Genomic DNA, 25,727 nt, shown 5'->3' on the forward strand with positions numbered 1-25,727 from the left:
TTCCTAATACAGATGGCGATAAGTTAGCCACCAGCTACCCAAATTCATTTCCCTTAAATCTTGGTCCTTTTTCCCCCAAAGAGGTTTGGAATTTCTGAGCTCATTACTTTGCTGGTATCTTGGTAACCATGGCTTCTGTTTTGAAACCGTAGCTCCTACAGCAAAGCCAGAACTTAAAGGGTTCGTGCTCCACACACAAAAAGGAAGCACAAGCTGCATTACTGCATTCCAGCATTTTTAATTACCTGTCACAAATACTGCAAAGGTAAGGCTCACGCTGCTTCATCTCATGTTGCCTCTTATAACAGGACTTGCTCAAGCGATGCTACTCTGCCAATGCGTCCTACCTGTTCCAGCAAGACAAGTTCTATGACGTCAGCTACGACACAGGTGACAAATCGATCCAGTGTAGCAGAAGAGCAGATGCGTTCAAGTTCTGGATGACCTGGAAGGCCCTGGGCACAACTGGCCTGGAGGAGAGAGTAAACAGGGCCCTTGCGTTAGCCAGGTACTGCCTTTCAATTCTGAAGGTTTTGACACCATGCGTATAAAATCGTGTCAAGGAATGATAAGTTATAGAATCATAGAGTTGTAGAGCTGGAAGGGACCCTGAGGATCATTCTAGTTCAACCCCCTGCAATACAGGAATATGCGGCTGTCCCATACAGGGATCGAACCTGCAACCTTGGAATTATCAGCACCATGCTCTAACCAACTGAGCTGTTGTGATAAGCTTAACATGTATTTTTTACTAAGTGCCCTAATGTAGGCTTACCAGAAAATTCTGGATGTACGGAAATTGGACGCCTAAAATGGCATCTGGGGGGAATATTTTTCCGGGGGCTTTTGATGGAGTGCATGGTGAGGGCTCCAGCCCCCCATGGTGCCACTGCTGTTGGCACTGGCCACTGCCTTCCTCACTTGGCCATGCGCGGCCACCCTGTCAGGGAACCGTTTTAGCATGTGGCAGCAGCACAGGGTCCCAAGCTCTGTGGCCTCTTTTAGTGCCAATGCCTGGCACACATTTCCCAGGGTCCTGGACTCATCGTTTACATCTCCGAGCCTGCCCGATTTTCCCAGGACATTCACAGAAGTACAGAAGCAATCCTATGGTTTCTGATTTCATCTGGTAATATCCTGGGTCCCCCCCCCCTCCTCCTCCAGGATTACAGCTGCAGAAAAGACTCAGCTAGAATGTTTCCATGGGCTCAGTCAGAGATGAAGTTCTCTAGAGGCAAATACTCTGAAAAACAAAGCCGCTGTGGTTTTGCTAGATAGATGTCCTTGAAGCCTGCTGAACAAACCATTTGAGGCACATCCTATTATCCTGTGTATATTCAGAGTCTGTTGGTTGATTCCCCCCTACCAGCAAAAGAATTGCTCATCAGGGTCACTCTCCCCAAGTTCACTTTGCTAAGAATATTCAGATTAATGATCCTGTTGAGATCAATACTTGCCTTTGATGGTTAGCATTTAGCCAGTGGTGTATCTAAGCAAAAGTGGCATTGTTTTCCAAAGGAGAAAATTGCCTTCATCTGATAATGACCAGCAGCGATATTCAGCACAGGAGCTAAGCTCTGGAGCATTAGGCACCAAGACTTTACAGCTGAAACATCAGTTTCTCTGGGCAATAAGCCAGGTTGTTTAGCTACATGACCAACTGTACTGCATGTTTCCGGATATGTTACAGTAAGCTTCACTCTGATGCTGCAGAGATAATATTTCAAGGACCCTGAATATAGACTTGTCTTCATTCTGGAGCTAGCCTACTGACCTTATATTTTGATGTCAAGAATTTTTTGCATTGCCAGACTGAACTGCAAAGGTTCTGCCCCCGCCCTCGTGCTGCAGTGTGGTTTGTGTCTTGCACCATCAGTGCACCTTCACCATTTATTAGCATTTCCCCATGCTTTCTGGGCAGTATTGGGCTCCACCGCTTCTAATTAGATGGAAGATCCGAGACTTGTGTTGAGTCATTTTCCTTACAAGACCTTAGCATTCCAGATAAGTGCAACAGAGGGCTCAGCCGATCCCTAAGGAGACATTGTGTGAGCTTTGTAGCAGTGCTGCAGAAACCTTCTTGTTAATTTGAGCTTTGAGCAATATGTTCCAAAGCTATGTTTGCCTCGCTGCTTGTGGCACAGCATCGCTGCTGCGTGCTCCTTGGTTGTGTGCTCGCCCTGCCTTCTTTTTTTGGTCTGCACAATGTGAATAATAGCAACCTTCTGTGCAGTGTGTTCTGAGAAGGAATAAAAAAGAGCATTCCAGGCAATTGAAGGTTATAATGATACTAATGCAATGATAAGCATGAGTTGAAATTATCGTTTTTGTTACAGTGCATTCATTTAGACAGTGTTGGTGCTAGTGGCAACAGTTCACCATGGCAATCTTGGTTGCATGGATATGCGTTGAAGAGAAAGAAGTCACATGCGCAAGTCTTGTTAACAATAAACATCTTGTCAACTCCCCATGCTCTGACATAAACACTCTGTAGAGTGTTCCTTTCATTGACTCCCTGGGCAGTCTTGATAAAAATATCTTTACTGCCGTATACATGGATGGTTCTGAAAGTGCACAACCATTTAAAACTAGGTTGTATTTCATTTTACATATTTTCTTTGGACTTCATCCTTTACTTCTTGTGCTTGAGGGTTTGCTGTGGAAGTCAGGCCACCAAAGGACAGTAAAAGGAAAGGCTATTGTGGAAGTCCGCTCACCTGGTTCTGTGCAGCCTTTGATCAAGTTTAGGGGAAATGGTTTCTGTATGTTTACTGCGGAAAACGGCTGTGCTCGGTGCTGATAGGCTGGGGCGTGTGATGTCATAAACCCACCTCCCTGCAGGGAAGGCAGGCTGTCTGTTCCTTTAAATATTTGAAGCGCTACATGTGCAAACATATTGCTCTGCTTTCCTTTGGACCACATCAGTGAGGCTGAGAGAAGTGTCTTGTCATCTGGGCAGCCCATGCATACCACACAGGCTTGCACACCTTGGAACATCACTTCGGTGCTGCTAGTGCAGCAGTTTGACTTCACCTCCAAAGGCGCACTCTCCATTGTCTCTCGAGACAGACAGATGACAGCAAAAGCAACAACATGTACATTATTCCACTGAATATTTCTTCTGTCCTCCACAAATTGAAAGTAGTTCAAAATTCACATTTAGTCAAATAATGTACATGCAGTAGTTTTAAAAAAAACAAAAACCCCAGACTCCCTCCTTGCAGTCTTGGGGAAAAGGCAAGACAAATGACTGTATCAGCAACTGAATCACTGCTAAGTATTTCTGCCATTCATTGTGATGGCAGGAAGAAGCCCCCCCCCCCCGAGGAAACTGCAGTGGCTCCTTTTTCATACTATGTTTCTGCACAGCCTTAGTTTAACACTAGTCAGAGAACAGGAATACTATAATGTGTGTGTGTGTGTGTGTGTGTGTACACACACACTTTCTCATGACTGTAGACTTTGGGTACCTTGGGAATTAGGGAATTAATATTAAGTTATTCTGCAGAAACGTTCAGTCACCATTGCATCATTTTGAGTTCCATCGCGAAGGATCAATAAGAAGGGCCCACCGATATTCCATTTGCAAACCCCACCAAGCATACAGTAGTCATTTTAGGCAAATAAATTCTCTCTAATTTCTTGGACCAGTTTTGTGTTGGTATGGTGAGTAGAATTGGAGAATTAGTTCCGTGTCTTTTAGTCCAAAGCAAATGTATATTCTTTAGATATGAGTGTATACATTGAGCAAGGCATGGTAAATTTTGTAGCTAAGGATCAGGCTTCGTAATTTACACCAACCGCGTGTTTAACAATGCATCTCATATTCAGAAATGTAGGCGGTTGGCAGGATCTTTAAACTCAAAAGTTAGTGTATTCATGCATATCTTTATGTTTATTTGCAGATACCTAGTGGATGAAATTAAGAAGAGAGAAGGATTCCAGCTGCTGTTGGAGGTTTGTGCCAAGTGCTATACAAATATTGTGCATGTACAATCATTTTGAAACTGGTGGTGCAAAGCTAGTTGATGTAGGCAGTTGTTGTTGTTGTTGTTGTTTATTGAATTTATATTTCATATCATCAGCCTGATGGCTTCCGAGAGAGCAGACCTTTGGAATGTAAGTTCTACAGCTAACTGAGCTGCTGTCCGAGAACTTTAAAAAAGCAAAATAAAACTTTAACAACATATGCTGCCAGTGTGAATTCTTCTTGAATGAATAGGCCCAGATTGCTTGCTCCATAAGGAACAAGCTTTACTTAGTACGGCAGGAAGTCTGAGTCTTAATGACCCAATGGCTTATCTGTGCCTAGCAAAATAGTCAGGTGATAGGGCTCTCCCTTTCTGTCCCTGGAAACTAAATTCAGTATTCATCAAGAGCAAGTCTGTGCATAGCATACCTGGGCCCAGTTCATGCTAGAGGAAAAGCTTAACTTCATCTCATTTCATAGCAGCAGGTGGCATGCTTGCTGATCTCTTCCTGCTGACAACCGTATTCTCCTTGATGATTAAACCGTATTTAATACATTCTTTGAAGGAAGGCAGAAAATGATATTATGAAAAGAACCAGTGCCCTTTCATGAAAGAATTTAGCACAGCTGGTAGTTTCTACCCACTTGGGAGGAAGATTAGAACTGTAATTGAGGTAGTGTTCACACTGGGGGGAAATGACAATGCGCTGTAGATACTTCTCTCCCTCGCCCATTATGGTCTACCCCCCCCCCCGCCCCCGCCAACTTTTATTAATCGGAAGTGTTCGGAAAGAACTGGCTATGTGCGGGAGGAAATGTGCTGCAGCTGCTATTGTTCCTTTGCAAAATATTTTCAGCGAAAACGTTGATAGAGGACTCAGCTAGCCTGGTGAAGAAAAAGCGATTTATATGCGTTGTATGTGAGATATAACGTTGTGCCACCAGATAGCGACGTGGAGTCCCGTTTTTCTCTACCTGTTTTCCCGTTTAAATTTACAACGCTTTAAACTACTGAAATGCTTTTTTGATGTGTCTAGATCCAGCCGGAGAGGGGAATTTCATTCTTTAATTCTTGTGTGGGTGGGTGGGTGGGTGTACACACACATATACTCACACATTACTTGAAAGAATGGAATCCCACGCTGCAATTACGGGTGAATGAAAGACCTGGAATCAGTAAAAGGTCAACCTTTGTGTTGCTATAAAGAAATATTAAATTGACAGTTAATGACACTTAATGAGATTGGCAGGGCAGGCTTGTTATTAAGGTCATGGGTGAAGTGGGATTTACCTTCTTCCTGTATTGACTCTCGTACATGTACAAAATGAGTGGTAGATTTGCCAACTTTCTTCCTATGCAACTTGAAAACTTTAAACTGTTTCTCTCCTTTAGCCGGAGTATGCAAATATTTGCTTCTGGTACATTCCACCTAGTCTGAGAAACATGGAAAAAGGGCAGGAGTTCTGGGAGAAGCTCAATCATGTGAGTACCGTATTTTGTTCATAGGATTTCTGACTTGGATATTGTGCTTTAAACAGTTGCGTGCAGGGCTGGTTTTCTAGAGAAGGAGATGCCAGAACTCTCCATGAACACCTTCCTTGTTCTCTTATAATGGCAATGGCGCCCACCTGAGAGGTGCCGGAACTGAGTTCGAGTTCCTGCTTTTTTAAAAAAGTGCCGGTTGTGTGGCAAACAGAAATTCAGCAGGTGGTGCTTTTCCCAGTATGCACTGTGTTAATAACTTCATCTGTTGGATTTCTGCTTGTCCTCTAGCTCTTAAAGGCACAGGAGCCCTATCAGGAGGGAATAAGTTGGCAACCACAGTCCTGTACACTGGTTGAAGATTTATGTTCCTGATACGCATTGGAATAAAAGTGAAATCTGGTTTTGCCACGTGCTCACAAGCCTGGTTCACCTTCAGAGTGTTATTTTGAACCTAGATAGGTATCTGCAGGATTCTAAAGTTTGCAGCGATCTCAGTTTAGACAAGGCTAATTACGTTTCCCCCCCACCTAATATAATAGATGCAGACATTATACAAGCCTTCCGCTTGCTATCAAAGCTGCTAACAGATGGCAGAGCTGAGCGAAGATGAACAACTCTGCCTGCATCCATTGTCTAGACAGAGCATTCATTACCTGTTTTAGACATTTAACATTGTCCTTGGAACTTGCTCTGCATTATCAATGGATAATATGAGGGGGTGGCGGGGGAATCTTAAGTCTGAAATCCCAACCCCACTTAACCTGTGAGCAAGCCCCATTAAATTCAATAGGACTTGACTTATTAGTAAGCATGGTTAGCTGGTACAGCCTGTAAATGGAATTAGAAATCAGAATGGGGTAATAATAATAATAATAATAATAATAATAATAATAATAATAATAATTTAATTATTTATTATTTATACCCCGCTCATCTGGCTAGGTTTCCCCAGCCACTCTGGGCGGCTTTCAACCAAATATTAAAAACAATACAGCATCAAGCATTAAAAACTTCCCTAAACAGTTGTCTTTTAAAAGTAAAATAGTTGCTTATTGCCTTGACATCTGCTGGGAGGGCGTTCTACAGGGCAAACGCCACTACCGAGAAGGCTCTCTGCCTGGTTCCCTGTAACCTCATTTCTCGCAGCGAGGGAGCTGCCAGAAGCCCTTGGAGCTGGACCTCAGTGTCCGGGCTGAACGATGGGGGTGGAGACGCTCCTTCAGGTATACAGGACCAAGGCTGTTTAGGGTTTTAAAGGTCAGCACCAACACTTTGAATTGTGCTCGGAAACGTACTGGGAGCCAATGAAGATCTTTCAGGATCGGTGTTATGTGGTCTCGGCGGCCACTCCCAGTCACCAGTCTAGCTGCCACATTCTGGATTAATTGCAGTTTCCGATTCACCTTCAAAGGTAGCCCCGTGTAGAGCGCATTGCAGTAGTCCAGGCAGGAGATAACTAGAGCATGCACTACTCTGGTAGAATTCATAGCAAAGAGTTTATTTGGGGGGGGGGGTAACCTTTATAAATGATGGGAAATGCCTGAGCTTGAAGAAAGAGCTGGGGGGGGGGGCATTTAGCAGCTGATTCTTTTGATAAAAGGTGTTGAACAGCAAGTTAATTGAAGGGGGGAAATGCAATAAGCAAGATACAGAATAGCTTGTACTGCTTACTGTGCCTTGTTCCAGCCACCCCTCCTCCTGCTATCTTTAATATTAAACACTTGGAATATAAAGCCAAAGTAGCTTTAAAGCCAAATGTAGCTGAAATTCAACAGCAGAGCACATGTGTAGTTAATTCTGGTCCTATATTACTGGATATTAGATTCTGCTGTGGCTGGATTAATCTCTCATTATCCCTGACCGTTGGTCATGCTGGCTAGGACAGGTGGGAGTGGATATCACAACAACATTTTGAAGGACCAGAGATGTAAAAGGAATCCATTGAAAATGGATTAGCAGGTGAATTTCCTTCAGGCTGCCCATTCAACCCCTGTTGCAGCATGGAAAGCTTTTGAATGTAGGTCTGTACAATTAAGGTTACTTTTTATTATGAACACATTATGCGTAAATTGATGCATAAATGGCTTTGCAGTATACATTATTTACATATTAATTGATGTATCTAGGTGCTTCTCTGCTTTTCTTGTTTCTGAAGTCTTGTTTAGAGGCAACCTTTATACACTAATACTCCAATCCTAGCCATTTCTACTCAGAAGCAAATCCTATTGAATTCAGTGAAACATGCACCTAGGTAAATGGGATTAGGACTTAATCTACTACCTGTTGTAAAGTTTTCTTAAAATGATGGAATGCATTGGTTATCATTGTTCTTTTCACATGGAAAGAAGTGGTCTCTGTTGCTGCTTGTGGGTTTTATTTGCACTCCTCAATTAAAGTCCTAGCTTCTTTGTCAAAGTGGGGAGAACCAACTGGATTTGACTGCCTGTTTTTTGGCCACCCTGAGGCCAAGATGGATGAGCCTATTCCCTGTCTCCCTCTTGATATCATACAGAGCAAATCTGTACAATTTGGAGCTTCACATTTAACCTAAACTGGCTGTCTCAGGTTGATTTAAGGAACCAACAATTTTATGAATGTCTAATCCCAGTAGATGATTCTGTTCCCTTAAAAGATGTTAAGTGCTTAAAGCACTGATTCATACACTTGGGCTTAGCGCGTCTATTATATATGTTGGCTTACTTTATGAAATAAATATGGTGACTATGATAAAGCCAAGATGTAATCAGTATTTGCCCTTAAGAGCTTATGTCACTTGTAATTAGCTGTGAGCAATTAGATGACTGTGATCGTGAATCCCTTGCTAAACAGGGCTCATTGAATAAGCATGATTATGCAGGTGTAAGAAACAAGGAAAGCATTTCTGTCTGTGCAAAAATATAACCTGGCAAATGGAAACCCAATGTTATAAACAGCTAGCAGTTTGCAGATATGACAATAATTTTTGCTAACCTTATGATGAAAACTACTGTTGAATTGAAACTTCTGTAGCTTTGTAGATAGTGGGATAAACCTTGAGCTGCTTTTGCTAGTACTGTACATGCCCCCTGGTGGAATTTTCGCTTCTTCTCACTTACAAGAATTACGCAATTAAACCCAACAGGAAGGGATGTTTGTGACCTATAGAGTGCTATAAAGATGGTGTTTTGCTCTGTGTCATGCATTTGTGGGTCTGGGGCTGAAATTCAAACATTACTTTCCTTCATCCGTGAAATGCTATCAATTTGAAATACGTGCTTTCATACACTTTAGAAAGACAAATCCTGCACAATGGAGATGGATTATGGAAGTGACTCCAGCTAGTTTGCACCTGCTATCTCAGCCCCTAATTAGTTGTGATTAGAGAGTGTGACCCATTCCTGTTTTTGGCCTGAAGACCAATGTTTTGTGAAATAGACTGTGTGTTGAGTTATTTCAGTACAGTGGAACCTCGTGTTACATACCGCCCTCCTCCGAGCTCCGCTAACCCAGAAGTGGATGCTCCCGGTTGCCAACTTTGCCCCGGGATGCGAGCGGAAGTCGGGCGCCAGTGGCGCAGCAGCAGCAGAAGGAGGCGCCATTAGCAAAAGCGTGCCTTATGTTAAGAACAGTTTCGGGTTACAAACGGACCTCCGGAATGAAGTAAGTTCGTAACCGGAGGTACCGCTGTACAGATCTAGGTGCCTCAGAAAGACCACACATGCCGTGAGAGCTCATTCCTATATTGCTCTGTCTGTACATGATAAAAGTTCTTTTTCAAGTGTTCTGTCGTACTTTTACGAAGGAACTGGTTGGGATTCTGCTGACAGAGACCAGCTTGATTATCAATGAGTAGGGGGCGGTTTTGTCTCCTCCCCAAGTAATGTCGCTAAGGAAACTTCTCTACTTTGTCCCATCGGAAAGAAAAGCAAAACATTTCACTGACGTTCTAGAAAATAAAGTGCTTTACGTTGGGACACTTTTGTGAAGATGGTAAATTTGGCTTCCATCATCCACCGACACAAGGAGTCACTTGTATGCTGACTACAGACACACCCAGGGGTAGGGATATATAATATAATTATTATTGAAATCAAGTTGTGGCTAATAAGGAAGACCCAAGAGCACACTCAAAGTATATTCCTTTGCAGAACCCCCCCCCCCCAAAAAAAAATGCTTTGTGGGCAAAAGTTACCATTTCCCGCCGGTTGACAGGAGAAGGCACAAAATTTTAAAAGCAGCATATTTTTCCTACGAATGGACACTCCTGTTTCTTCCTTTGCAGCAGCTGCAGCTTGAACTTTCTTGTACCTGCAGTCGTTAACAGTCTGCACACCTATCAGCTGATCACCCATTCCCACCACCCTTCTGAGTAATACCCCTCCCCACTCCCTCACTATATTTAAGGGTCTGGTGACTTCTGTTTCAGTGTATCTGAAGAAGTGTGCATGCACACGAAAGCTCATACCAAGAACAAACATAGTTGGTCTCTAAGGTGCTACTGGAAGGAATTTTTTATTTTATTTTGATTTGACTGTGGCAGACCAACACGGCTACCTACCTGTTTCTTGTACCTGGTATATGTATTTGACATCAGGCATAGGAAAGTCGCTCATCAAAAATGGCATCCTAAACAGAGCCCCCATCTGCCCTAGCCACCATGGCCAGTTGTCAGCAAAGACACAAGTTGTAGTCCAGAACATCTGGGGGGAACCAGGCTGGAGAAGGCCAAGTTAGAAGGGAAGGGGAAAGTGTGTTTGCGGGGGGGGGGGCTGCTATTATTTGCTCAGTCTGTCATAGCAGCATTACCATTAACGTGTAAAATTAAGCATTCATTGTTAGAAGCCAGTTCATTATAGTTACTTAATGAAAACAGAGCATCTTGCATTCTGACCTTAATTTTTGAAAATGAATTCCAGCCATTTCCTAACCATAAGCACTATGTGTTATGACATAGAAACGAGCAATATTAGTTATCATTGATATTTCTTCTTTAAGCCTAAGTAAAATATTTTTGCACCACCAACTGCAGTGGCAGATTTACAGTCCTAAGGACCCTGTGCTCATCTAAATAGACATGACTATGTCCAAACCTTTGGCAGAGCTAAGAATTAGTTAGTTAATAACATGGCTTGTCTTTTTTTCACTAGTATAATATATTAAATAGCTTTTTGGGGTTTCTAATTAATGACCCACTCCTATAGAGAGGTAAAAAGAAAACACTTCATCTGAAAATTTATATAAAGGAACAAAATGAATGAAAATTAAAGATTTGGGTCAAATCTTCCTATGTATCCCTAAAATATTTACATGTTATCGTTGACATTTGCACAAAATCAGTGATTAGCTTGTTGTAATTTAAATCATGCAGTACAAAACTTTTGATTGCTAAATTTGTTGAACTTGTTAAATGCTCTTGAGATACAGTAGACAGTTTTTTTTTTAGCCTTTCACCAGTTGCATTTGATGTGGGTAATGTTATAAAATGATATAAATTGTCTCTACATTTGGAAATTTGGCACTCGAACCACCAATAACGAGCTTGTAAAGTGCCATGTGAAAATATAAAGCCTACACTGTTGACAAAATGCAGGAAGTGTGGCAATTCATCTTTAAAAACAACAGAATCAATGTCCTCTGAGTACATATTCAGTAATATCTGGATGCTGTCATCTTTCTTTGCCTTGCCAATGTTCTTTACCAAAAGCACCTGGAAATAAACCCAAAGCTGATTTTGTAGGATCTCTCCCCCCCCCCGTTCTACAACAAAGTCATCACAAACTTTTGTTTACCTTCTAAATCTGTTTCGTTCTCCTCAGCATCCTCAGAACGTTTTCCTTTTCCTTAAACATTTCTCACTTGAGTCTTCATTGGGATTGACTATATATTCTGTTAGAGAAAATGCTTCCTTTTCAAGGGACGGATTTCTTACTTGATGAAAATGTTAAGAGCAATCCACAATTCTGCATCCATCAATACATGACCATCTCTCAACTGCAGTGATTTCTTAACAGAGTTCATTCTTTGCAACAAACTGTTCCATAAAAATATGAGGACCGTATTTTCACCCTCCTTAAACCTTTCATGCTAAGGGATTTGTTTCAACCTTTTGCAAGAGACTTCTCATTCTCTGCTGTAGCAATATCAAGGAGCGAATTCTTCATTCCTTAATCATAAGGTCCCGAGCCACAAGGATGCTAGGTTGGCTTCAACTAGGGCCAGGGCCTTCTCAGTACTGGCCCCGACTTGGTGGAACAGTCTGGCACAAGAGACCAGGGCCCTGCAGGATTTGGCATCTTTCCGCAGGGCCTGCAAGATGGAGCTGTTCCACCTAGCCTTTGGGTTGGTTTCAGTTTAACCCTGATGTTTCGTTCTTTTGGTGTGATTGGTGGGCTACTTAAAAATGAGGCTGAAGTTTAGATTTAATTTTAAATTGTATTTTAATCTGTATTTTAATGAATTGGTTTATGTTTTTGTTGTGATTTTATTGGTGTTAGCCGCCCTGAGCCCAGTTTGGCGGGGAAGGGCGGGGTATAAATAAAAATTTTTTATTATTATTATTATTATTATTATTATTATTATTATTATTATTATTACATTTATTCTAAACCAAAATGGCGCCGGCTCTTGCAGGTCACCTTGTATCCAATGCTAGTCCTACTCAAAGTTGACCCTCTGAATTTAATGACTATGACTAATTTAGGTCCATCCATTTCAATGGGTCTGCTGTCAATAGGACTAGCATTGGCTACAACAACCCTTCATTGCCAGTCAGCCATATGTATGAAGCATGGAACCACTGCTGTTCTTTTACCAAATGCCAGGGAAAATAAAACCAGAGGCAAGTGGCTTTCGCTGTAATCCAGTCGGTGTGTTTCAGAATTGTTCCACTTCACCAGAGCCTAAAGCAGTTGCAGCTCGGGTTTTACAAGAAGAAAAAAAGAAATGGCAAGGCACATAGTATCCATTGCTGGCAAAAAAAAAAAGTGATACAGTGGTAACTTGGTCCTCAAACGTCTCTGTAATCAAACAACTTGGAACCCAAACACTGCAAACCCGGAAGTAAGTGTTCTGGTTTGCGAACCTTTTTCAGAAGCCGGACGTGCTCCGTTTTGAGTGTTACACTTCCAATTTGAGTGCCACACTTCCGTTTTGAGTGTTACGCTGAGGTCTGTTTGTTTTTGCTATTTATTTTGAGTTTTTGTTTCTGCGGCTCTTTGTTTTGTTTTTGTTTTTGTGACTGTGCGGAACCCAGTTCAGCTACTGATTGATTGTGTGACTGCAGTACACTGTCTATTGCTTACATTTTATGAATCAATGGTCTCGTTAGATAGTGAAAGTCACGTTAAATTGCCTGTTTTAGGGGTTGTTTTTAAAAGTCTGGAACGGATTAATCTGTTTTGCATTGCTTTCTATGGGAAAGAGCGCCTGGGTTTTGGAACGCTTTGGTTTTGGAACGGATTAAGTTTGAGAACCAAGATACCACTATATATATCCCAGCATGTCTTTGAAGGAAGAAAGCCTGTCTCACCCCGCCCCCCCCCTTTCCTTATACTTTCCTCATCACATAATTATCTTCTTAATTCCATCAGCTTTAAATGAGGGTGAACTGTTACAGGAAATATGCCCCCCAAAAATTTATTTTTATCCGAATTACCCCATCTTTTAACAAAACACACACACACACACACACACACACACACAACATTTATCAAACCAGTCTTGACCAGCAGTGAAAGAATAGGCCATCAGGGGGCACCAGTGCAACAGAAATGTATTTAAACTTCTAATTAGTGTGCATGTTGTTAATCTCTTCTTGGTGCAATCATGCAAATCTTAATCTAAAAGAAAAATCTGCTCCAGTTTTTAATATATATTTTTGAACATCAGCATATTTCCCCTCTGATGCATTTATAGGATGATCTGGTTTGTTTTTTTCTGGGGAGCTAAGCTACTACCAGGGAATAATTTACAGCTTGTTAGTATTGTCTTCCGCCTTCCACCAGGCAAAAATCTGTTTTCTTTTCTTATATGAGACTTTATGTACTGGGTTTTTTTTGGTTTTTTTTTAAGAATTCTGAGTCTTTAATTCATATCTTTTTTAAGAGAGAGAGAGAGAGAGAGAGAGAGAGAGAGAGAGAGAGAGAGAGACTGTGTTCAGTTGGATTTGCTTCCTCGTAAGGGTGCTTAGGAGTAAAGTAATAGGACACAAATCCCTATGTAAGAATAGGTTTTTTACAGGTGGCTTTGGTAAAACAGGAAAGGTCTATTTATTGAAGCTGAGAAAAGCGCCTACAAATATTGGTTGTTAGCAGGTATAAATTCAGTAAGTGTATCATAAACTTCTCATTTTGCGGGAAAGATTGTCCGGGACATTAGTAAATTTGATCTGTCTATATTTGAGTACAACTATTATTTGTTGGAAAGTATAGTATTTATAAAATGGGGGCCAGCAGGATGACAAAAGTTGTTAAAAGAGGTTCAGAAAACATCAGTTAGGGCCTAATTTCGCCAAATGTGTGAGAACACATTAGTGGGCTATAAAGGAAAAAATAAGTTTCTAAAGTCTTCTGTGAACCCAAAGGAGGCTGCCCAGTGCATGTTTACATTCATTTTTAATCTGGCATTGCATCCTTCCAACCATACTCTCCCAAAGAGGGCTAATTCTGTTGTCTTTGTATCAGAGTGGCTGGATTATTCACTCACTCCCGATTTAGTGATGTAACAAAATTTATTGGATTTAAGGGAGCCTGCTCACTGTGTCTCTGCATGCCATTGCAGGGAGCTTGTCCCTGGGCTTTTTTTCCTTCCTTCAAAGCAGAACACATATCCAGAACAGTGACTCATGCAGAGATACAAAGGAGGGCTTTGTGGATAGGCATTTCTTACTACTGCATAACTTGAAAGTCAATATGCACCTAATATTAATTCAGGAAAAAATTGAAGGTATCCACGCCCCAGTCACTGTTAGGATGCATGATAAAGTAAGAATATTTTAGAAAACGTTAGCATTTGGAGGTTTTGTAAAATTAAACAGGAGCGATGATCTGATAATCCCCTGGCCTGCCTGTTAAACAGAACTTTAATTTGAAGATGCCTTCACAGTAGTGGTCAATGAAGTTTTCTCTTATTTACATATTAAGGTTTGTAGATGTATTTCCACACAGCAATTGTATATGTCCAATATTCCTGGGTAGGATCCAGTGCTTGGGGGGGCGTGCAGGGGTACCCCTAAACATTTTGTGAATCTTTGTACTTTTGTCCATTTACTGTATTTATTTTTCCTGATTTGAACTATAAAATGGTGGTTTTCTTGAGTCAAAATGAGAGTACCCCTAAACATTTATTAAGAAAAAAAAAAGCACTGGTAGGATGACTTCATGTACTTAAGCAAGGGCAGATCCTGAAGAGAGATGATGATGATGATAATAATAATAATAATAATAATGTTCAGTCGTTCAGTCGTGTCCGACTCTTCGTGACCCCATGGACTGGAGCACGCCAGGCACGCCTATCCCCCACTGTCCCTCGCAGTTTGGCCAAACTCATGTTAGTAGCTTCGAGAACACTGTCCAACCATCTCATCCTCTGTCGTCCCCTTCTCCTTGTGCCTTCCATCTTTCCCAACTTTGAGGATGTACTGGGATTCAGCTTACCCATTTCTAACTAGGCATTTCTTTACAAATGCATCATTTTTCAAATGGTGGAAATAACATTAGCCAGCATAGCCTTTTTACTGCCTGACTTGGGGGGGGGGGAGCCAAGTGAAGCCATAGAGAGCTAGTTGCCTTCTCCTTCCCCATACACACACATAGTTTGCCTATTGATCTCTCCATCACACCTGACCAGCCACCACCTCAACTGCAAAATTTTGCAGCAGGGTTTTTTTTTTTTGCATTAAAAATAATGTTGTAAAACACAAGAGATGACATATATATATATATGGGACGTGGGTGGCGCTGTGGGTTAAACCACTGAGCCTAGGGCTTGCCGATCAGAAGGTCGGTGGTTTGAATCCCTGCGACGGGGTGAGCTCCCATTGCTCGGTCCCAGCTCCTGCCCACCTAGCAGTTCGAAATCACGTCAAACTGCAAGTAGATAAATAGGTACCGCTCCAGCGGGAAGGTAAACGGCGTTTCCGTGTGCTGCTCTGGTTCGCCAGAAGCGGCTTAGTCATGCTGGCCACATGGCCCGGAAGCTGTACGCCGGCTCCCTCGGCCAATAAAGCGAGATGAGCACCGCAACCCCAGAGTCGGACACGACTGGACCTAATGGTCAGGGGTCCCTTTATCTTTATATATATATTCACCTCTCTTCTACAAATGAAAGATTGCTCATTTTTGGACCACAGTGTTTGGTGTAACAACCCCTTTGGTTGCACTGAAATGTCCAGGAGCATGCCACAGAATCTTAGCAAGATTTACAGGAGTGATATTTTCCTGAAAGGAATATGTAATGGATTGAATAATGGGTTAATAGCTGTCACCCATGTATAGTCTCCAATTGGTATTTGAAAAAGTAGGAAAAGAGATGCAATCCTATATATCTGAAGAACTATAATGTTATTTACATAATGGCTTGTGTTCATTTAATGGCCTTGGCTTGTATTGTTCGAAGTCCATTGTATTCTTCTGCTACCTCGTATGCGTCTCTATCAATAATTGCTTTTACTTTTGCTAAATTGTGTTCCTGCGATTTTGCCTTCTGTTACCCAAAATATCTTGGACATCTGATACTTGAAGATACTGGCTTTAACATTTAAAACATCCAGCCTTTCAAGGGAGCCCACTGGACGTGCTGAAAAGTGATCCCAATCCTGTTGTAGAGATGACAGCCCATTGTGAAATTATCCCCGCCGTGTGCGCAGTTCCTTAATTCACTCGCTAGATGGAGATCAAAAGCAACGTAAATGATACCCCCCCCCCTCCTTTCCCTCAGTCACCCAGCAGAAAATGAAAACATATCGACTACCTCCTTTGCCAAGCATTTAAACTTTTTCTTTCCACTTCCAGAAAGATTAATCTTTTCCCCCCACAATCCTTTTGGAAGGGAAGGTTTGGAGGGATGCTGAACTGTTAAATCGTTACATGCTATTGTTACAGCAATTATCGTGCTGTTTATTTTGCGGCATAAAAGAAGCCATTTCTCTCCCTATCGTTACCAGCTGACCATAATAAAGTGACCCATAACTGCAGAATAAAATTAGATTGTTATTCTTGTAACAGAGGAATTAATCTATAGCAGCAAGGCCAATCTGTGTCTTGGAAGCTATGAGTAGTTCCCAAGGCAGTTAAAAGAGCAACTCTTGGTTGGTTTATCACCTTTTACAAGGTTCTCTCTCTCTCTCTCTCTCTCTCTGTGTGTGTGTGTGTGTGTGTGTCAGAACCTGAAACCAATGATATTTGGAAGCAGCGAAACCTGGGCAGAAAAGTGAGAGCCAGTGTGGTGTAGTGGTTAAGAGTGGTAGACTCATAATCTGGGGAACCGGGTTCGCGTCCCCGCTCCTCCACATGCAGCTGCTGGGTGGCCTTGGGCTTGTCACACTTCTTTGAAGTCTCTCAGCCCCACTCACCTCACAGAGTGTTTGTTGTGGGGGAGGAAGGGAAAGGAGAATGTTAGCCGCTTTGAGACTCCTTTGGGTAGTGATAAAGCGGGATATCAAATCCAAACTCTTCTCTTCTTCCTCTTCTTCTTATAGTTGTTGCAGTAGCAGCCTGGGCTATGGGGAGATGGACAGTCTTGGGGAACCATGATTCTCAGATACATGAAGATATTTATTATGTAAATACCTCCTTAGCTTTCGGAACTCCGGAATTATACTACATATGTGAAAAGGGATTTGCCCTGTCTTCGGCTAACCTTCCTTGCTTAGTTGTAGGCTTGCTGGGAAGGAACTGTTGTAGAAAACATAGGAAGAGCTGCTTTTTCATAGAATTGTAGAGTTGGAAGGAACCACAAGGGTCATCTAGTCCAACCCTTGCTTTTAGGCAGGCATCCTTCCCTGGGTTCAAGGGTTGAACCGGACACCTTCTGCATGCAAAGCAGATGTCCACCACTGAGCCATGGCATTTCCTCAATCTGTGTTAAAACAGATAACCAAAAGTGGTCCCTTTATACAACTCACCTAGCAATAGATTCCTCTGCTCATTTCATCAGTCAGATGACTTCAAAATTAGATGGTCGCTGGCTGGGGGTTACTTGTTACCAATTGGGTAATAATATACATTAGCAGTAAGACAATTATGGGCTACCTTTTTTTCTCCAGAAACAGTGCTGATTTGCCAAGATGCATTTATGAATCTAAACGATTCTGGGAACTCTGCGATGTATTTTAACTTACTACATTTGTGTTATCTTGTTTGTGGTTGTGGGTTTTTTGTGTTTTTTTTAGTGAGTCACATTGTACTGGCCATTGGGCACAAACAATAAAAATCTGTCTGACTGACTCATAAACATTATATGGTAATACTTCACAGGAACTCTTCACAGTTCCAGAGTGTTGATTCCAGCACTTCGAAAGCTGTCGGAGCTAAACAAATGTTCAAGTAGTAGTAGCATCAGTCACTGGAACTGTTACAGAAAATATATATATATATATATATATATATATATATATATATATATATATATATATATATATATATATATAATGACTGATCACCGAAGAATTGATGCTTTTGAATTATGGTGCTGGAGGAGACTCTTGAGAGTCCCATGGACTGCAAGAAGATCAAACCTATCCATTCTTAAGGAAATCAGGCCTGAGTGCTCACTGGAAGGACAGATCCTGAAGTTGAGGCTCCAGTACTTTGGCCACCTCATGAGAAGAGAAGACTCCCTGGAAAAGACCCTGATGTTGGGAAAGATGGAGGGCACAAGGAGAAGGGGACGACAGAGGACAAGATGGTTGGACAGTGTTCTCGAATTGAGTAGCATGAGTTTGGCCAAACTGCGGGAGGCAGTGGAGGATAGGTGTGCTCTGGTCCATGGGGTCACGAATTTTACAATGTGGCTATTTATTTCGTATTGACTGTAGGTCATAAAAAACAAGTTTTTATATACTTGGAAACATCAGCCCAGCATGTCTTCACAGCACATGTAATGTGGAGCTCAGCAGGCCAGGGGATGGCAACTTTTAACCAGTAATTAATATGGTGGCAGGGCACAACTGCAACAGGAGTAATGGAGTAATCTTATGCAATAATCTTGACAATGGAGATCTCAAGACATCTTTGACTGGTGCATTCTGTGTAGCAGAGCATCACTGTGCTATCAGAGGAGTATTTCCCCCCTTGATTCTGGATGCATTCGCACCCGTCTTTCCAAACAGCAGTATTTTACTCCCATATTGTCTTCAGAAGGGGAATACGTCACTCCAGCACTGTTCGCCTTTGACGTCTCAGTGAAGAGCAGCTATCCCTTGTCATAAGAGAACTTGGCTCATTCTGTTCTCTCCAATCATAGGTGCCCAGGAAAGTCAAAGCAATTTCACTTTACCGCTGAACCACTTATATTGTCCAAAATAGCAAAGGAGATCACAGTACTTTTGTCTCACGATTCTGCACCTGAATGTACAGCTGTGGCACCCGTAATTGAACCAAGTATGCTAAATACAACCACCGGTTTGCTAAAAGACACACAATAAAGTCACAAGAAGACTGTGGCGCACTGTGGCATGAGAGGCCACTGGAATGGAAGCTGTAACGAATGGCCAGGGCAGCTCCAAACTCCAGAGCCAAGCAAGGAATTTCAATTCCTTATCTGAAGCTTTGATAAACTTATTCTGCATTTCAAATTCCCATTTACTGGGCCGACTCTTGGGCTGCATTATTAGAGATGGCGGAAGGGGTCCAACGTAATGGCCCCGGAAAGGCTTTTGTAAGCCATTAAGCCCAATGCCTTTTAGGTTTCTGAATTTCTGAAACATGGAAGAACAAGCAAAATTAAACACCTTTCTTTGCTGTTACCTCTCTGTTCCATGTCGTTCATGTCAAAATCCTTGTGATAGTATAGCTGCTATATTAAGGCATGGCTTTCTGCATCAGAATTACACAAAACTGTCAGAACGTTATGAACAGCTAGCTTTATATAAAAAAAGAGAGAGAGAGTGAGCCTAACGTTCATTCTAGGTGTGAAAGTAAACTAAAATAATTTAGGGCGAAGCTAGCTGCTACTTGTACATTAGCGATGTTTGCTGCCGTCAGGGAATGCACCCAGACTACTAAGCAGTAGAGAAGATTAATATGCCATCGTCCTAATTCAGTTTGGAATGCATCTGATGGTGTAAAAGAATAACGCTTCTGATTCCCAGGTATTTCCATAAAAGTAATAATGCAGCAATGTAAAACTGAAAGTGTATATAATAAGATGTAAGAAATTGCTTGCTTGTGACAACTGTTCAGTATGTATCCTGGAGTCATGGCAGCAGGAGAGTGTATTGCAACCACAGCATCTCAAAAGAAAGGAATCATTTGGTTTTAGGTCCAGAGACCGAAATGTTTTCTCATTATTTTATTTTTAACATCATTCTAATTCTCCACGTGTGCTTATAGATGCCTACATTCTTAACTTTCCACATCTCCGTTTGTCATGTCAGTGCTATATTCTTCTCAGGCCGGAGCGGATATAAGGAAAAGCTAAACCCACAAATTATAAATACAGGGTGTTTTCCCCCCCAGAAATACAAGTGATGGCATTTAAAAAACAGCAACATTTTGATATATTGAATATTATTAGATTTAATAATCGGGACTACGGTAATTGCGACTTGCGTTGTGGTAATGAATATTGACACATGACTCACAAGTGTACTGAATTTAATTAACACTAATAGAACGGATTGAATAATAGGAGGATTAACATCTGTTGGAGAGCCAAAACAGCGAGATTTATAGCTCTTTGAATAAATATTGGCCTCTAGAATATGAGGTCAATAAATCTTATTTCTGACCTTCTCTTAAACTGGCACCTGAATCCATATAGAGGACTCTGTAAGTGTTTGTGCGGTTCAGCTCTCCCACCTCCTTTACTTTCTCCCTGTTTGAAAAATCAATGAGAAGATTAGGAGTCTTCTTACTGATTACAAACAGAAGCACCCTAGTCCTTTCCTTCGAAAGGTAGGTTTTTCAACCGAGATTACTAAGTTGGCAGGGAGGAATCAGCATAAAGAAACCTTATTAAAAAATGACCCTACTTAGATGTGACACTAAGCTATGGTCTTCATCTCCATTTCCCCTTCCTTCTACCACCTCATGTGTGGTGGTTAAAGAGTTCCCAATCCTAGTTTAGGAGCAAACCGTAGTTTGCTGTTTCATCCAAACTTATATGTGCAATAATTTGCCTGCAAACCAATGTTTCCCATCAAGGAGACTCAACCCTGGACCAGAACTTATGATCTCTGCATTCAAGGGGAGCCTGAGGCTCAAGACTGTAATTCTAGACCTTGATTTCATGCGATACCAGCACCCGATATTATTATGGTAACTAATTTGTTCTTTAATTCCCTGTCCTCTCCAGCAAACAAACTGGCATTTGGATTCTGGACTAGCTGCAAGCCCCTAAATCACCATGTTTTTGGGGACCTTCCACTGTAATAGTGGAAATAGTTTGCGAGACACTTCAGCTCAGTTGTAATTTTTCTGTGTTTCTCGACGACTCCTTCTACCCTCTAAGCTGGCTCTCCACCGGTTTCGAGACTTTTGTATTAAGCAGCATATTAAAGTGTGGCATGTGGAAACCACTAAACCGCACAGCTGGAAAACACTGTTTGAAAATTGGCTCTGAATAAAACTCACCGCATTTTATTAATTTTGCTATAAAGAGCAGCATCTATACAGAGTAAGCACATGATGTGGCAGATTGTAACACTGTGCTCACTTTTTTAAGCATTGGTTGTGGTTACGATAAGGCTGAAAGGCCAAAAATTCTTCATGGTGCATCCCACCACAACAAATTATTACAGCATAATTTGTTTCTGGTTGTGAATACGCCAACAAAACATTCCTGTCTGAAGAAGGATAAAGGTAAAGGGACCCCTGACCATCAGGTCCAGTCATGTCCGACTCTGGGGTTGCGGTGCTCATCTCGCTCTATAGGTCGAGGGAGCCGGCGTTTGTCCACAGACAGCTTCGGGTCATGTGGCCAGCATGACAAAGCCGCTTCTGGCGAACCAGAGCAGCACACGGAAACACCGTTTACCTTCCCGCTGGAGCAGTCCCTATTTATCTACTTGCACTTTGATGTGCTTTCGAACTGCTAGGTGGGCAGGAGCTGGGACCGAGCAACGGGAGCTCACCCCGTCGCAGGGATTCGAACCACCGACCTTCCGATCAGCAAGCTCTAGACTCTGTGGTTTAACCCACAGCGCCACCTGGGTCCCTTCTGAAGGATACTCAGTGGTTAAAACATTTTTTAAAATCATCACTTTATTTTATGGACCATAAATAATAACCATATTCCAAACAAAAAATTCAGGATCCATATTGTCATCACTGTGTTCCCCCCCCCATCATTTGTTTTCAAAGTAATTTGTAAAATGCAGTAAATAATAAATATGTCCTTTTACATTAGCAGATAGCTAAAGCCCCTGCAAATTATTTCCACTGTTATTCATGATTCCCTTGGGCTTTCTGGAAAAAGTGAAGTGGCTCTAGATTTAAAATTTCTGAAAAGGTGAACTCTTAACTCTGCTTAAAATATTAATCAGTAATTAATCAATGGTGAAGGCTTATTGCTACTCATTTTTAATTATAATATTTGGATTGGGATGTTCTCACATAACAAAGGTTACTACTCTTTTGCGTTTTAGGGCAAGCATTAATTTTAAAGTTTTTATTGGAGCAGTTGTAAAATATTTAATGAGAACCATATAACTGCATTTAATAAAATTGTTTATTGGCAATATAGCTATAAAGAGAATTAGAATTCCAACTGGTGAACAGCTTTTTTCCTTTTAGCAAAGAAAGAAAGAGAAAGAAAGAAATAGCAGAAATATTCCGTGGACATCGGATATGGTTATTTTCTCTTAATTTAGAACTGATTCTAATGTAACGTTTGGTATTCCCAGGAAGATTTTATTGGGGAAAAGTGGGAAAAGTTACACTGTGATGATCTACACAGCTTTTCCAGGGCTAATCCTAAAAACACATTGCAGCTAGAATTATGAAACTGACATGAGACTATCCCAGGAAAATATGCATAGATAACCTCTCTTTTTTAAAAAGTGAATGCTCCTGGGATCGCTTAAAAAGGCATATTGTGAGCAATACCTGTGTTAAAAACTATTTTGGATCTTAAGCTGCCAACAAACCATAGAATTGCAGAGTTGGAAAGGAATCATCTACCGGTAGTTGAAAAAGTCATCTACATGTGTCCCCCTGCAATGTAGAAATCACAGCTAAATAAACCCTGAGAGATGGCTAACCATCTGTTTAAAAACATGTCATTCCACGTCATTTCAACGAGGTCATGTCACTCTCCATCTCGGATGTTGATTAAATTTGGTGTACACCCTTCCCTTATGGTTGAAAGAAACCCCCTAATTTTTCCCCCTCTATCTCACATGGTTTAAATTTTATAGCACTTCAAAGTTCCGTTAAATCTGTGTTCTCTGTCCCTCTTGAGACCCTTGGCACAATATACCGATGTGTACATTTTATTTTTTCTCCTCCATAACCAATGATCAGATCTCTTTGAAAGTTTACACAGAGCCCAATAAAATGATGAGGATTTCAAGGGGGGGGGGAATACACCAGCACTCTCAAGATTTTATAAATGCCTTAAAAAAATTACAAATGAACTTGTAGCCTAGTTTTTTGGGTGGAAAAACTAGGTTTAGAAAACCTGAATTTACAGCGTGTCAGATTGCTTACCTGGGCAAGACAGTTTGAGCATGTTGCACTGATCCTGGTCCAACTATGCTGGCTGCCAGTTGGTTTCCAGGCCCAACCCAAAGTGCTGTTTCTGACCCATAAAGCCTTAAATGGCTCAGGAACACAATACCTCACAGACCGCCGCCACCCCCAACATCTCCCCATATGAACCAACCCATCATCTGACGCCCTTCTTTGTGCGCATCCTCCACGAGAGGTATGGGGCAATACAAAAACGGGGCCTCTTCTGTGGTGGCTCCCCATTTGTGGAATGCTCTCCCCAGGGAGGCTCGCCTGGCGCCTTCATCACATATCTTTAGGCGCCAGGCGAAGAAGCTGGGCCTTTGGCTGATTAACATTCTATTTTGTTTAAAATGTGTTTGTGGAAGTGGGAGTTTGTTTTTATTACGTATTTTGTATTCTCATTTTGTATTTTTATGCTGTGATCATAGCCCAACCCCCTGCAGTGCAGGAATCTTAACATGTGGTCCCCCATCCAATTCGAAACCATACCAGACCCAGCTTTGCTTTGCAAATGTGCTAGCAGTATACAAATATAATAAATATTTTTTAAAAAAAACCATTAAAGAAAACACTCACAGTTTACCACTATTTAGAAAACGTCAGGCAGCCTCCCCACCTTCTCATGCTTACAGGAAAGCCCGAGTGAGCATGTAATGAAGTTTTCCAGAAATGTGGGCAGCTAGGGAGGCTGCATAATGTAGACCTTTGGAAAGATGCTTTGGAGAATGAAAGGAAGGGCATTCAAAAACACCCCCTGGCCAACTTGAAAGTGAAATAAGCAATATACCTTGCCCATGAACTTTCTGCAAAATGTTACCCTCTCTTTCACATTTCAGATGTTCTTTTCTCATAAATTGATAGAGAAAGGTAAGGAATATATATATATATATATATATATATATATATATATATATATATATATATATATATATATATATATATATATAGATATATAGATATATAGATATAGATATGTAGATATATAGATATATATAGATATATATATACACACACACACACAAGAGAAATTTTCAGCACAGCCTTGGTCCACACATGACTGCCACATGCAAGTTGCTTGCAATAGTATCTTCTTGGTTCAATATGCAGAGATGTGAAGGACCGATTTTAAACAATCCCAAGAAAGGCATTAGAATAAAGAACATGGATGATAGATTTTTGAAGTGGAAGTTTCCCCCAGTTCTTTTTAATGAGGTTGTATGGCCACGCAGCACTGCATATTTTGCTGATTCTTTTACTTTCCTTGGAGTTTATCTGAAGGTCGTTGCAATGATTTCGTGCTAAACCGTATACAAGAGTTTGGGCTTACTCAAATGTTAATGCTTCCCTTTAGAGCTACCTAAAACAGAGGCACAACTATCATTATAACTCTTTAATCCCTACTGCAATGCAAATCTGGAGGATGCTACACATGCTAGCTCAGATAACGGTAATATTCAGTGTGAATAATAGGGAACCGTTCCAAATCTCTCATGAGACATTTATTTTTCTACAGTACTGTACAACTCTCTCTCTCTCTCTCCTTTTAATAGCCAATCATCAAATAATGCATCCTTTCCCACTGAACGTACATTCGTACTGTGATTTTTTTTGTTCCCCTAGAGGAAGAGAGCAACAAAAAACAAAATTCATCCCAGTGCACACAAACTATGAAAAGATCTTTAAAATATTCTTTTGAGATACCCTGCTGCAATTTATTTACTCTGGGGGGTGGTGGGGATCACTTTGCAAGAGGTTGGGGACTTTGATCTGAACAATAGTTTAATGACATGCTTTATAGATGAGTATTAAGTAAATGACCTGGTTGTGTGTAAACAAATAACTATAGATAGATACTGATACAGATTTTAACACCGTAGCTCTTGTACTTTTGATCTGACCAACCGGGACTCACTACAATGATAAGGATCACTTCTGCTAATTAATAGACCACCTTTAATTTTTATTTTCCGTGCTCTTGGTGACCTTCGTGCTTTGTATTTGCAAGGATTGATATTAGGCAGGCAGCTTTGCTACATTGTTAAATACTTTCCTGTTTAATTTTACCCCATTAGGGTAATACAATTTTAATTAGCAATTTTATTTTATTAGGTACATTTAAAAAGAAAAATCTGGTTTTACTTGGCTTTTGATCAATCTTTAACTTGCTTTTGACATTAGATTTTTATCAGTGTTTTTAATGTTTATTTTTATGTAAACCGCTTAGACCTTATGAGTGGTATATAAATCCCATTAAATGCTAAATGCTACTCGTATTATAGGAAGAGTGGTTGTGGCATGAAAACCAGTGTGTGGAAGAAGTAGATAAGAGGTTAGAGCTTGTATACAAGTTCCTCCTTCACACTGAAGGAAATGTTGGCTGGTAGCTATTATCTACACACCA

General features: G+C 41.1%; 1 protein-coding gene across 3 annotated transcripts in view; it reads left to right on the forward strand.

The window, feature by feature from the left end:
- GADL1 (glutamate decarboxylase like 1) overlaps window positions 1-25,727 on the forward strand; it is a 90,004-nt gene that overhangs the window by 54,244 nt on the left and 10,033 nt on the right. For all 3 annotated transcript variants that reach the window (XM_033165125.1, XM_033165126.1, XM_033165127.1), the window contains 3 exons: window positions 309-508; window positions 3,906-3,957; window positions 5,364-5,453. In XM_033165125.1, coding sequence (XP_033021016.1) covers window positions 309-508; window positions 3,906-3,957; window positions 5,364-5,453 — 342 coding nt within the window. The remainder of the gene's footprint in view (window positions 1-308; window positions 509-3,905; window positions 3,958-5,363; window positions 5,454-25,727) is intronic.

This window comes from Lacerta agilis, chromosome 12, assembly GCF_009819535.1.
Source record: "Lacerta agilis isolate rLacAgi1 chromosome 12, rLacAgi1.pri, whole genome shotgun sequence".
NCBI lineage: Eukaryota > Metazoa > Chordata > Lepidosauria > Squamata > Lacertidae > Lacerta > Lacerta agilis.